We start from the raw sequence: 13,970 nt of genomic DNA on the forward strand, positions 1-13,970 counted from the left end.
TGTACATCCAGAACACTGATAGTTAAGGATCCTCTATCTGTCTTCCTTTTCCTTTCCTATTCTTCCCAGATGAAAGCCAATAAAGGTGAGGGCTGCTCTCCAGCTGCCAGTGGCCTGCTCAGATCCTCTAAGAAGCCAGATGCACTCCGTATACCAGGGGTGGACACCCAACCCCATCGAGACTGTCTGGCTCTGTTCTGTGAGACGTAGTCTCTCCTGGTCTGCCACCCTGGGTACCAGGAAAGTGATGAAAACAACAGTCTTCATGTTGGCAAATAGCAGTCCTCCTCGGTTCAGGGTGCTGAAGTAGTTTTTTACTGTTTTAAATAAAAGAGCAGAAATACATGCACAGAGAAAACAATTTAGCCAGCATGACCAGATATAAAATGAAAGGTTTTGGAACACCAGACCTCACACCACCACTCACTCCCTCACTTGTCCCCTTGCTAGTTCCTGTCTGCTCAAAGTTCTCTGGTGTGTTTTTCCCCACCTGCCCACCACCGGATCGCCCCTTGCCGAATGTTTGTGTATGTGTCAGTGTATGTATGGCAGGCCTTGCTTATTTTCATGGAAAGATCTTAAGGATCTTCTTTTTCACCTCTGCATCTACTCATCTGATTCTTTTTAAAGATTGCATAGAAACCATTTTTGGACATGCCATATTGATATAAACAGTCCCTAGTACTAAGCAATTTTGCTATTTCTCTATTTTTGCTATTATAAATAAAGATCTAATGAATATCCTAGAAGATACGTATTGATAAACTTTTGAAAGTATATCTGTAGGGTAAATTTCTGACAGCGCAATTGCTGGGCCAAATACATGTCTATTTAAAATTCTAATAAATTTATTAAATTATTCTTCAAAATAGGACATCAATTTGCACTTCCACCAACACTCTTGTGAGCATGTGGTATTATCACATATTTAACTTTTCCCAATCTGAGAGATGAGAAATAGTAACTCACTGTTCCTTCACTTTACTGTTCTTTAATTATAATAAGGTTGGGTGCTTTATTTTAATTTGGTAATTGATTATTTCTATTTATTTTTTTGTGATCTGCCTATTCCTATATTTTGCTCATTATCCTTAAAAATGTGGAACATTTTCACATTTGCCTATCATTTTACATGTAGGTATTGCTAATCCTCTTCAAATCATTCCAGTTTGATTATATGTATAGCTTACGTGAGGTTCATATGATTTCTTTAACTGTGAACAATTTTTAAGGCAACAAAGGAGAGGATGAGAGGGAAAGATTGGACTGGAGGAAGAGAGGGGGAAAGGATAGGGACCAGGTCGGGGCTGGGGGAGCACTACCTAACACGCTTTACAGATCCCTGGTTTTGACCTCCAGTACTGGTAGAATGCAGTGGTTAAGAGCGAGCCAGCATAATTTCTGGAATGTGACTGCATGGACTTGAATCTCAATTCTCCCATTTACTAACCATGAGAACTTAGGAAACTTACTAAAATTCTCTAAGCCTCAATTTCTTCCCTTGTAAGTCAGAGATGGTAATAGTATATACATCATAAAAGTGGTCGTAAGGATTGTATCCCTAACTGCGGCACATACACGGACTCAGCGACTGCCGGTCATTACTATCACCATGAAATGTTGGCCAGCCCAGGCCAGGAGGGGGCTCCCTCTTTCCTGGTTCTTTCTCAATGCTCCGTCTTACTTGGGGACTCCACTTTTATTTACATTTTGCATTTCTATGAAACTAATTTAAACAATTAGTATGCATCTGCTAAGGGAGTAAATATTATTGCATAATAAACTATATAAAATATCGTCAAGAAATGATCTGCTTTATCGAGTCAAAAGAGGTAAAAAAGTATTGCAGGAAGCATAGGGTTTTACATCTTTCATTTTTTCAATTCCACTGTTCACTAATAAATGACGTAAGAAAAGGAAAGATCCGGTTTTAAGGTACACTTGCGGTTGGATACGTAACTAAGCAAGATTTCTAAACTTACACTCTTCTGTCAGCAGAATCACCCTTTATTTACTTTCCTCTAAAAGATTTCATAACTTTCACTCTTTATATTGTTACACTCAAACTCTAAATTGCTTAGTTACTATTATAATATGAACTACCCTGAAGTTTGGGCAATGTTAAAAACTAGAGGAAAGAAGCTGGACAATTTGCACTTGTGTTATTACATTATCTCTAGTAAGTGATATTTTTAATGTTATGTTAAAGAAATCATGCTAAGGTAGTGAGAAAAAACTGATATAATTTGCCTGTTTGAAGGCAATTTGTAAAACATTGTTTTCTGTATTAAAAAATGACAGTTTAGAAGAAATGTGCCAGAAGTTGTTTTTCCATTCCTTTGATTTTTTTTCTGTTTCAAATAAATATTAATAGGATGTTTACTGAAAGTGGGAGATTCTGCTTAATAATCATATTGATTTGAGATTTTTGAAAGGTAATCCAATGATCCATTTTGATAATAAAATTTTTAAAATAAGTAACATTAATGGGAATGATGTCAAGCAGGCATCATTACAAATGCAATAAAAGACTGCTTCTTTTTCTTTTCTTTTTTTTTGATGAGGAAGATTGGCCCTGAGCTAACAGCTGTTGACAGCTTTCCTCTTTTTGCGTGAGGAAGCTTGTCCCTGAGCTACATCTGTGCCAATCTTCCTCTATTTTGTATGTGGGACACCACCACAGCATAGCTTGATAAGCCATATATAGGTCTGTGCCTGGGATTCAAACCTGTGAACCCCAGGCCACCCAAGTGGAGCATGCAAACTTAACCACTACACTGCTAGGCCAGCCCCAAAGACAGATTATTTTGAAGTTTTTTTCTCCATAGAAAACCCATCAAATTAAGTCAGATAAAGATCAGATATCAAGAAGAAAACATAATTGTTGAACATTGTTGACTCTGTTGAAGAGTCAAATGGTCATATAAACACATTTATTATGATCTCAAATATATTTATGGACAGATGCCAATAAATTAAATGAATTAAATCAATTTTCTTGCTTTTTATTAACTTTAAGTCAAAATAACCTGAAATTGTATAGCCAGGTATAAGCACAGAGATGATTAAGATTGTTTCATCCTTTTTTGTTACCTGTCCACAGAAAATGATGACCGTCTGAATGGCTTGATCGCCAGATTGGAAAATGCCAATGAGAGAAATGGGGATCTCCTGAGAGCTCTGAACGACACTTTGGGAAAGTTATCGTCCATTCCAAATGGTAAGCATCAAGGACACTGCAACCTGTGTCAGTTGACCTGAACTTGTGAAAAATGTTCTAACTTTTACCATTTTTTTAAACTTTACACTTGTACTGTTGTCAGGAAATTGTGAAGAGTACATAATCCTCATACTAATCCTAGAAGGTGACTAGCATTATTATCCCCACTTTACAGGTGACACGCTGAGGCACAGATCCCGAGGGTCATTGTTAAAAGTGGCATATATGAGATTTGAACCCTGCAGTTTAATTTCAGAGCCTGTGGTCTTAACCCCAAATCTACACATACTATAGGCATCTATATATGTACGGTATACGTTCTTTATACAATTTATGATCAAGGAAACAAATGCATACATTTATACAACACAGGAAATATTAAAATCTTAATGATTTTTACTTTTGTAACATTAAAAAAACCTAAGTAACTTTCCAGATTTTCATGTCACCTCTTCAGTAGTAAGTAAGGACATATGTGGAAGATTTTCAATGCTGAAAACAGAAATAAATACACAAACACGTGGTCAAACATACCTGAGAAAGCCTCTCTGTCCTTAAACTGAAATATATTCATTTTTCCCCTTTTAGATGCGCAGCTTAAATCCTAAACCTCATTTTGATGAAGCGATATGACTCATGTGGATAAATTTCTCTCTTTAGTGTGTTCAGCAGCAAGTCACAGTATACCCTTATACAATGAACATTTAGAATCATCACTTTGCTATCTTAAGAGCTAATCACGTATTCATGGCAAAGGTTCCTGAGAAAATTTAATTTAGCTAAAAATTGACTTCATTTGCTACAAGTGAGTGGGACAAAGTTCAGCCTTTCCCTTTGTACATGTGGGACCGGAGGTCAGCCAGCCGCAGCCTCCCTTTGACAAGCATGGATTAAGCCACTCACTCCAGACTTTTTGTTTTGATTCGCGCACCCTCTTCTGCTGACAGACACAGCCGCTAAACTGCAAGCCGTTAAGGACAAAGCAAGACAAGCCAATGACACGGCAAAAGATGTGCTGGCACAGATTAAAGATCTCCACCAGAACTTGGACGGCCTGAAGAAAAATTACAATCAGCTGGCAGACAGCGTGGCCAAAACAAATGCTGTGATTAAAGATCCTTCGAAGAACAGTAAGATCTCCTTTTTGACCTTATGTCTCTTATTTCTTCACACTATAGAATATCCTAGACTCCTAACTGTTAGACTGGAAGAGACCATCATAGTGACGTAGTCTGTCCCTCTAGTTTCACAGATGTGGCTCAGGAATTGAGTGTCCTGCAGCTCCAGAACTAGAACCCAAGCCTCCCAGCTCTGCACCAGAGCTTTTTTCATCCAAATTTTGTCCAATCAAGAGGAAGTTAGGAATGCTCAGTCTGGGTGACATTTGGTCATTGAAAATGCAGTTGTACTTGGGAAATCACATCTTCAGAGTTGGTGAGCATAGGTGTCAAGGAGCATAACATCAGCAATTCTATTAGAACAGGGTATTAAAATGGTATCGACTGGACAAGCGTTAAAATTCAAAAATATTACTATTTTATTATTTAGATTGCAGTTAGCTAACATTTTCAGGAAATTATTTTTCCAGTTTCTAAAGAAGACTATTTCTGCACATCTTTTGTACATTGCATCAAATTATATTGAGTTAATAAGGATTTACTGAGAAAATGTGAGAGAATGTAATAAATGATCATTTATTAAGTATAGTCAATAAACATTAGAATTTTTTGTATTCTTTTTTCTATTCTATCAAGTGATAAGATGTTATCCTGTTACATGATTTCACCAAAGGAGATGCTTGATTTTTTGGTACTTGTCACTCTTAAGAAACTAGCCCTCTTTATATACCAACATTTTCACTGGGTATCAAAGTATTTGCAGAGTGCAATAACAAAAACACTGTTATTGACACTATATGCTGTATAATCCAGATGCTATTTAGGAGAGTGCAGCCTGATTTCATACCCTCGCCTCCGATCAAGTGCTAATGATGCTGTGCAATGATAGACGTTATTAGCACAACTCCTTCATAAGGAAGGAAGAGTGCAAACGCATATGGCGTGCACTTCGGAGCTAGGGAGAAGGATTTGTTCCTCACCGTTTCTTCAAGGAAGAAAAAGAGCAGATAGAATCATTTTTAAATTTTTTCTTATGTAAGCCCAGAGATAGCTTCACTCTGCAGTTCAAAGATTTTGTCTGAATAAGTGGTTCAGAGGCATGCCTAATCACAATATTTACCCCAAAAAAGGAATGAAAATAAGTTTTAAAGTAAGTTTCACTCTCTCTTTTACTTATTTTATAATTTAAGATATTTCATTCAATTTCAGAATGATTCTCAACTGATGGTGGCCTCTTCATAATATTTACCCTTAACTTTTTTGATCCTATCCTCTGTCAAGAGATGGTTAATTATCTGTAACATTAATTAAACTAGATCTGTTTCCTGTCTTATTAGAACATTGTAATAAAGCTTTTAATATGAAAAATAGCTGGCTAAATGACATGGTTTTGAGTACTTTTATTTGATAACACTTTAACTTAAAATGGGGTGTGTTTGTAATTAGCACCTATTGTGAAAAGTATCATTTTTTGATAGTCACTATCAATATCTATAAAAAATATTTCCTCATGAATTTTCTAATTTCTTTTTGTTTTACTTCCATATGCAATTACCTGCAGAAATCAGTATGTATATGTTTACTCGCATACCTTTTAGTAACTTTATGCTTGATTGCCTATTGCAAAAAGCCTCAGCTTTGCATGTTACCATGTATGGGTATTGCTTTAAACATTACATATTCTTTCCAGTGTCGCAGCATTAATGCCAGATATATAAAAGGAATCTTCCCTTGCAAAAAGTTAGTATGTGGGTGTGTTTGACATAAAATGTTTTCAATTATGTTATAAAAAATTAGTTAAATGTCTGTATGATGCCCTCATAAAAGCAGAAGACTGAATTCATCCACAGATTGAACTAAATTATGATGCTTCTAACACAAATGCAGCCAGTGATGCTCAAATGACTTCTTTGCAGTAGCAATAAAGTAGATTAGGTCTATATTGTTGTTGTTGCTTTGCTCTCCTGAAGCTTACTTTCTCCCTCCTTATAAGTAATTATTCTCAACTTCTAGAGAATTATAATTGGAGAAGCACATAATAAAATTAAATCTTAGCAAATGAGCAACGATTGGGACATAAAAATAATCTCTCTTAAACATTTCATAGTTTAAATTCAAAGTCAAAACTAAAAGTGCAAAATATAAAATAATAGTAATAAAATCCAATATATCAAAACCCGAGAAAGATGACCAACACTGTCCTCAGTGGAAAATGAGGACAACTATGTTATTTTATATGCGTTGAAATAAACAATTTAAAATTGGCAATCAACCCTATAAAGTTAGACAAAATAAAATTAACCAAAAGAAAGAAAATGAAAAAAATGTTAATGAGTTAGAAGACAGAAACATAATAGACTTGATAAATCTAAGAGGTAAATCTTTAGGAATATAAAAATAAAAAATTTTAGTTGTTTGGCAGACATAAGAAAAATAAAGCACAAATAGGCAAATTTCTAAAAGGAGCTCTAACTAGATAAGGGAGGAAATTTAACTCATTAGAGAATGCTTGGCAAAACTTTACGCTAATAAATTTTAAAGCCTAAAAGAGATAGATAATTTTCTAGAAAAACATTGTTATCAAAATCTGTTGTCAGAAGTGATTTAAAAATCTACACAGTCAAATAATTATAGGAGAAAGCCAGAAGTTTTCAAAAACTGCTGCACAAGGAAGGATCAGACTCATTATCACAAATGATTGATTTTTAAAACCTTCGGGAAGATCATTTCTGTTTGACTTCAACTGCTCCAGAAGAAGGAGGCGAAAAAAACAAGAGGAAGGCAAAACCCCCAGATTACATTTTGAAACGTTTGATGAAAACTTCTGGGTGCTTAGAAGAAGAGGATCCATTATTTGCCTAAGCCTGAGTAGTTTTAGCTAAACTCTTTTGTCCTCTTTCCCGTGAACCTAGATCTAAATCATTTTTCCTAAATTCTAGAATAATCTGTAGAAAACCAAAGTAATACTGGAAATTTAAAGGAAGGGAAAAATGGACAAATGGTTTGTTAAAAGTGTACATAACAAAGGAGTAACTGTGTTTATGTTGAATATTTGTACCATTATGTAACGAGGACTTTGACCCCAATAACCTGCATTTCAGGAAGAAAATACTCAGGTCTTGCCCTAGCAACTCTATTAGTTAAAGTTAATAATAGACTTATGGTCCTTTTAAACATCCCTAACAATATAACTCATATTTATGAGCATGAATTCAAAATACTTTCAAACCTAGTTTAAAAATAATAATTTCCTTCCTTTTGAACACGTTTGATTTATTTCTGAGGACTAGCTCTCAGTGGTCCAATGTCAGCCAAGGAGCAGATCATTCATCGTCTAGCAGGGCAAATAGCCTTGGACCTTAAGCAGCTTCATTTTTTCATCAGAGTCACAATGACAGAAAGCAGAACAATACAGCCTCAGTCAGATAACAAATGGCATGCTTTGGATAAGACTGCTAGCATCCTAGAGATAGAATAATTGGTTTTCCATGTGTCGTTTGCCCTCCTATGAAAAGCACGTGCGAAGAGTCTAGGGATCAGTGATAACTTTCAATTATTTTAGGGTTAAACCTCTTTTGAAACTGTCAATATTCAACCCTTTCTTTTTAACCTACAAAAACGGCACTTTAATATGGTTCAACCTAATATAGAGAGCAGGATAATCAGGTATTCTTCAAAATGAAAATGAACTGCAGAGGAAAGATTCAATTAAAATGTAAGACAGGCCTCAGTCTAAAGGTTGTTCAACACTGAAATGTTTTTCGGAAGATATTTTGATAGCTTCTGTAAGATGTGCAAAGGCAGTGAGAAAAAGAAAGAAAACCAATTTTGTGTGGGAACTCTGATTTAAATACAGTTCTGGCCTGGACAGACTAGGTGACATTTTAAAGATGCTTTCATTTCCTTGATGTATGACTGAAGTTCTATACTATAAAAGTTAGCTTTTTGGCTGAAGCACTGAATTGAGTTCTTCATATTCTCTACCTTCCATGCTGACTTGCACCTGAATCCCAAAGCCTGTGTTGGCTCTCTTTCTCTAACCTCTCCTCCTCTGTCCTGCTTGAGTCCAAACTAAATATTCCCATTTGCCATCACAGACTTTGCTTCAACAGCCTTGGCCTTGCTTTTGTCATGTGGATAAGACAAAGTCCTTTCAATTATTTAGTTGAGCATACTGCTATTTTCATTTCTGTGTGTGTACGATGTGTGTGTGGTATGTACTAATTTTGTTCTTTGCAGTTGCAGATGCAGATGCCACTGTGAAAAATCTAGAACAAGAGGCTGATCGGCTGATAGATAAACTCAAACCCATCAAGGAACTTGAGGATAACCTGAAGAAAAACATCTCTGAGATAAAGGAACTGATAAACCAAGCCCGGAAACAAGCCAATTCTGTAAGCTCTTTTGATTTTTCAGTGTCAGTAACTGATTGTAATTTGGGATATTATCCCCAGAAGGAATGCCTGCCCCCAACATATCGTGTTGTATGACTCCTGGTTCTATTTCTTTAACTTGAAGCTAGTTGGGGTTGGAAGGGAGGATGGAAGGTTAGATTTTTTTTTTCATAAATTTCAAAAGGCATTTCATGAGAAGAATAATCACCATTTGTAGTTTTAGAAATGGGAATTCTGATATATTTTATTATTGTTTGAACAAAGTAATTCAAATATCAAGAATGGAAACCTTATTATTGTATACTAAAAAGGCATGGATGAGAGTGCCTTGCCCTTGATGAAATCATAAAAGGCCAAAGAGTGGGGTTGTAGCAGGAATGAATGAACAAGGTTATATGGAGTAACAGCAAAGAAGAGCCATTATTTTCTACACATTCTTTTGTCTGAGCACAAGCAACAACAAAAACATTTTGGTTACAATTTCTACAATCTCTTTTTAATTTTTGGAGTAAGAATAGGAAACACCTCACTTGTCTCAAAATTTTGCTATTTATTAACTCATTTAGAAAACCATTCAGATAGAAGCAGAAATTTCTAGAAGGTAGCACCCTAATGAACCAGGGCAGAATTGTTAAGTGCCAATATGAAACTTCATCTGGCCTAGTAAAGTCATCTCATGATGATTTTAGACATAGAAGAAAAAAAATTAACAGTTTTTTTGTTGTCAGGTTTAAACTCAAATCTTTTTAGATTCTCAAGTCTTCCATCTCGAAAATTCCATTTTCTGAACTGTGGAGCTAGAATGACCAGAAATGACCTTTGTTGGTCCATAAAATTTATATGGTTTTTAGTAGCAGCCAAGAATATGATGACTGATTGACAGTATATCCTTTTTCCTCCTTATCATATCTGATACTGCTAAACAAGGCCAAGACAGTAAGTTCAAGGGGAACCTTGAAAAGGAATTCACGACTTACTGAAGAAAAATTTAGAAGATGACAGAAAGATTAGTGAAGATGATGCATATGAGCTCAAAGTAAAAGAAACATATAGGGTTGAGAAGACATACATCGAGTCCAATATGAAAACCATGTAGGCACAATGATGACATTTGATCATTCTAGATGTGAAGTACAAGGTCGAAATAAGTCAGATGTTACTCCAAGTTTTGGAGTTTTATCTAAGATTTAGCCAGTGTAGAAAAAGCATCTCCTATGTTCAAGGCTACTTGCTGTGAGGTACGCAAAGATGAACGAGTTCTACTCTAAGTTTATAGTGTAGTAGAAGAAATAAGATGTGTACACAACTCGAAGATAATGCAGAATATTGTGCTATATCACATGAGCAAAAGGAAGTGCTATAAAGTTCTGAAAGGAAAGACCACCTCTTGCAAAGACCAGAAGAATTCCTGAAGGGAAGGATTGAGCCAGGCCATGAAGCGGGACAGTGCTGGACATGAGAGGGGAGGATGACAAGGGAGAGCATTCTAAGAAGAGGGATGAGAAGCCAAGGCTGAGAGAGAAGGAAGCTTCAGAGTCATTTCATGAAAGAGCAGCCTACTTTGCCAAGATTACCGGCATTAAACTGGAAAGGTCAGTGGAGGCCAGGTCTTGTCAATCCTTGAATAGTAAATTAAGCAGTTTCATTTGGGTACAATCGTACCTGGGATAAACCTCACTCGGGAGGAGAAGCTGAAAGTTCTTGAATGTGAAATGTAATAGAATAAGAGCTGTGCTTTTTGAATATGAATCGGGAAGTAGTTTTTGAAGGAGATGAGAGAAACTAGAAAGAAGGAAGCAAATTTAACAAGAGACCCAACTGTAACAGTGGCAGTGACAAGAGAATGGAAGAAATTGATATATCACTCCTATATTTTGTAATGTTAAGCTTGAATAAGCAAAAATAGTAAATATTCTATTGTGAACTAAACACTTAGCCACATTTTCTGACTTAGTTGTCAAGTGGAGAATTCTGGACGTTTTTATTATTTCTTCATTGTAAAGAAATCTAAAAATATGCCGGTATGGTCATCAGTTGTAAGTGCTTCCCCATCTTACCCCCCATCCCTTAGGGAAAAAGCTAAAATTCTGACATGTAAATATAGAAAACCTGCCTCAAAATACGAAATGAAAGAGAAGTATAAAATTAATGCTAGAAAAAGTAACTATTGTCCATGCCTTTTAAGGAAATTTTCAATCACTTTTGGAAATGGAAGTTACAACAAAGTGCTGTATTTTTTGTAAGATGTTAGAAATATGGAAGCAGCCAAATTTTTTCCAAATGAGTTTTATACTAATTCAAGATGACATTTGCCTGATTTACAAATATATTTGTAATCTGGCGTTAGTGTCTAGATGTGGCCCTAACACATACTCAGTGTGACCAAGGAATTAAAGACATTTCTTTTCAGGTAGCCTTCTTTTGGTTTGTTGACTCTGAAACTGAGTGGCTGGTACTCTTTTTTAAATGAATGACCTAGTTACCGGATGAAAAAAATGCAGTGAAAATCCAATAGATACAATAATGGGATCCTCGGTAATGTTTAATTGAGGTCCTGAGGATGAATTGGTAAACAGTGTTGTATGAGAAATGCCTTAGAGATACCTAGTGTTCAGTGATTTTTATTTAGAAGTCTTACTAAGGGTTCATGTTAGAAATAATAATAATTTGTAGAATCAAATATCCTAGGAGGATGATTGTGTTTCAGAAATTTCTTCTATCTAATGAGAAGGATATATACCAGAGATTTCTTCCAGAGAAATTTGTAAATACTGCATTTTGATTTGCCTGTTTTAAGTTAGTTAAAAGAAATATCTATACATGGAAATCAAAACACAAGGTATCTAGTTGGAGAGATTAATAGCTATGAACGGGTTACCTACAGTTTGGGCTGCCTGAATTTTTCAGGTACTGAGGCTGTATACAAAACCATAAGCCGGAAAACAGAAACTCCAGAGGGTTTTTTATAGAAATGTGTAAGAGTTGAGCCATAAGTTACTTTACAAGATTAATTGCTGGCATATTGGGTATAATAATGTCATTTTGTTCAGAGAATCATATTTTTTAGGTATGTAAAGTGTGCTATAAAGTAGATTAATTGTAACTCCTAGTGGCATTAAATACCCTTAGTTTTAAAATGGCTACTCTCTTAGACTTTCAATTCTCAGATGGAGCTTCATCTCTTCAATTAGGCTTCAGTACTGGTACTCTGTCTTCCACGCTTTGGCATCCCCCTTTCCAACACAGCAATCATGTAATTCCCTATCACTTCTACCAGATATGCCTAAGCAAGGACAGAAACTCACCCTGCGATCAAATGGCCATGCATTCCACCCATACTCAGTCACTTCTTCTCTAAACAGCAACCAAGAAGTATTATTACATTGTGTTCTTTAAACAAAATAAGTTATTTGTAATTAAACTAGCCAAAATATGGCTCTATGGCCAAGTGAATACAGCATTTATGAAATAAAGATAAAACAAGGTACACACACAGTTACTTTTTACTACTAATCCAGCCTCAGCAGGAACTTGGGTATGATTTCCTGCCTGGGAGAGCTCAATTTGTCTCTCAACTCTACACATGAATTCCAGTCAGACCTTGACTTCTTCTTTTTGATCTTCTTATAATGTCAATGGCACTTATAGCCTGCCTCAGATATTAAATTTGCTCAGTGCCAAGGTCTTCTCTGATGATGGTTTTGGTTCACTTGCTGGAAATTCCTAAAAACTCACTATATGTTACACCTTTTCCTCAACATTAAGAACGTCTAAAGACTGCATTTCCCCTACCTGCCCTCAGCTCTATTGCCTTTCTCCTGCTTTATTTCATCCTCTTCATCTCTCAGCACTGGGATAAACTCTTTGTTTAGCTGCTACTCTATCACTCGACACCCTCTGCCAACCTCCACTGCACATCTGCTTTATAGTATTAAAATCTAGGAGAAAAGTTGTACATTTCCTGGTTCTATTTTTCTGCAATTCATCTTGGCCCGCCTACTCTCAGCACTTTATATAGGAGGGAAATTCCATCCTTTCTGGAGCAAAGAACTAACTTCCTGACTGAAAATCACACAACCAGGAAGACTCTCTCCCCAGGACACAGAGAAAACACTCTGGGGACCAGACTGGACCCCAGCACTGTGCACTTCAGTTGGCAGACCCCATCCTTAGAGGGAAGGGAGGACAGGGAAAGCAGTCTAAGCAGTCGGCTTTCTAGATCATTCCAGCCATTGGCCACCACACAGGGCTCCATTACAATGAGCCCGTTTCCTTCCAGCACACAATTCCTCTGTGTGGAGATGCAATTTGGTCAGTAGATTAGGTGAGGAAATGATAGTGCTATACAAATACAAGACTTCTGCAGGGTCTGAGGAGATGCAACAGCTCTGCCATATCCCCAGAAGTTCGCAAACACATATAAATTTACATATTTGTCAGTACCAAAAATCCTTCCTTTTCTTTTGAAGCCAACCAATTTTGAATCCAGCACCATCTCAGTGTAGTCTATACCACCTTGGAGAACGGTCCTGGTGCTGCCTACACCCACACCCTAATTAGACTCTTGGAGATACCATCAAGTGTCACCATAATATGGAGACCTGTTTGGTGTCCGATGATAACTTATTTGGAGTCTGCACAGCTCTTTCGTGTGGGTAGCAACAATGCAAATGGGTTTTCTTCCAAGTGTGAAAGCTATCTGAGTAGCACAAAGTTCTGGAAGGAATAAGAAAATGGAAATTCACTGTTCATGAGGGCCAAGAGGCTTCCTGAAGCCTGGCATTGGAATCCACGGTAAAGAGAAGTTTTACCTCTACCTGCCTCTGCCTCCTACTTTGAGGACTATCATGGAGCAAAGTAACAGCTTCTCGCTGAGTCCAAGCAATGACATTGCCGCCCTGAAAGTGCCCTTTTGTTGATATACCTGAAGCAAAGGAAATTAAATCAAGTAATCAACTGGTGTTATTTGTGATGGAAGAAAGGCTCCCTTTCAGATTCTGTTCACATAGGAATTTCTTTCTTAGCAATTTATAGTGATTTTTAAAGGACTAGTCAAAAGAAAAAGGAGCTGTTAAATACATTAGTAGTGATAGCCATTGGAAATTACTTCTGTTTCATTTCCTGGCAACTTAATAAAAAGGTATAATTTATTCTGAAATGCATGTTCTGAGTGGAATAATTAAGATTCTTCTTATTGTTAGAACATCTAGAACAAAATCTATTTGGCATCTTTTAGCT

At 36.4% G+C, this 13,970-nt stretch overlaps 1 protein-coding gene across 5 annotated transcripts in view; it reads left to right on the top strand.

The window, feature by feature from the left end:
* LAMA2 (laminin subunit alpha 2) overlaps positions 1-13,970 on the top strand; it is a 537,163-nt gene that overhangs the window by 463,955 nt on the left and 59,238 nt on the right. For all 5 annotated transcript variants that reach the window (XM_070496423.1, XM_070496424.1, XM_070496425.1 and 2 more), the window contains 3 exons: positions 3,104-3,220; positions 4,168-4,350; positions 8,578-8,732. In XM_070496423.1, coding sequence (XP_070352524.1) covers positions 3,104-3,220; positions 4,168-4,350; positions 8,578-8,732 — 455 coding nt within the window. The remainder of the gene's footprint in view (positions 1-3,103; positions 3,221-4,167; positions 4,351-8,577; positions 8,733-13,970) is intronic.

Source organism: Equus asinus, chromosome 24 (assembly GCF_041296235.1).
Source record: "Equus asinus isolate D_3611 breed Donkey chromosome 24, EquAss-T2T_v2, whole genome shotgun sequence".
In the NCBI taxonomy this organism is placed as follows: domain Eukaryota; kingdom Metazoa; phylum Chordata; class Mammalia; order Perissodactyla; family Equidae; genus Equus; species Equus asinus.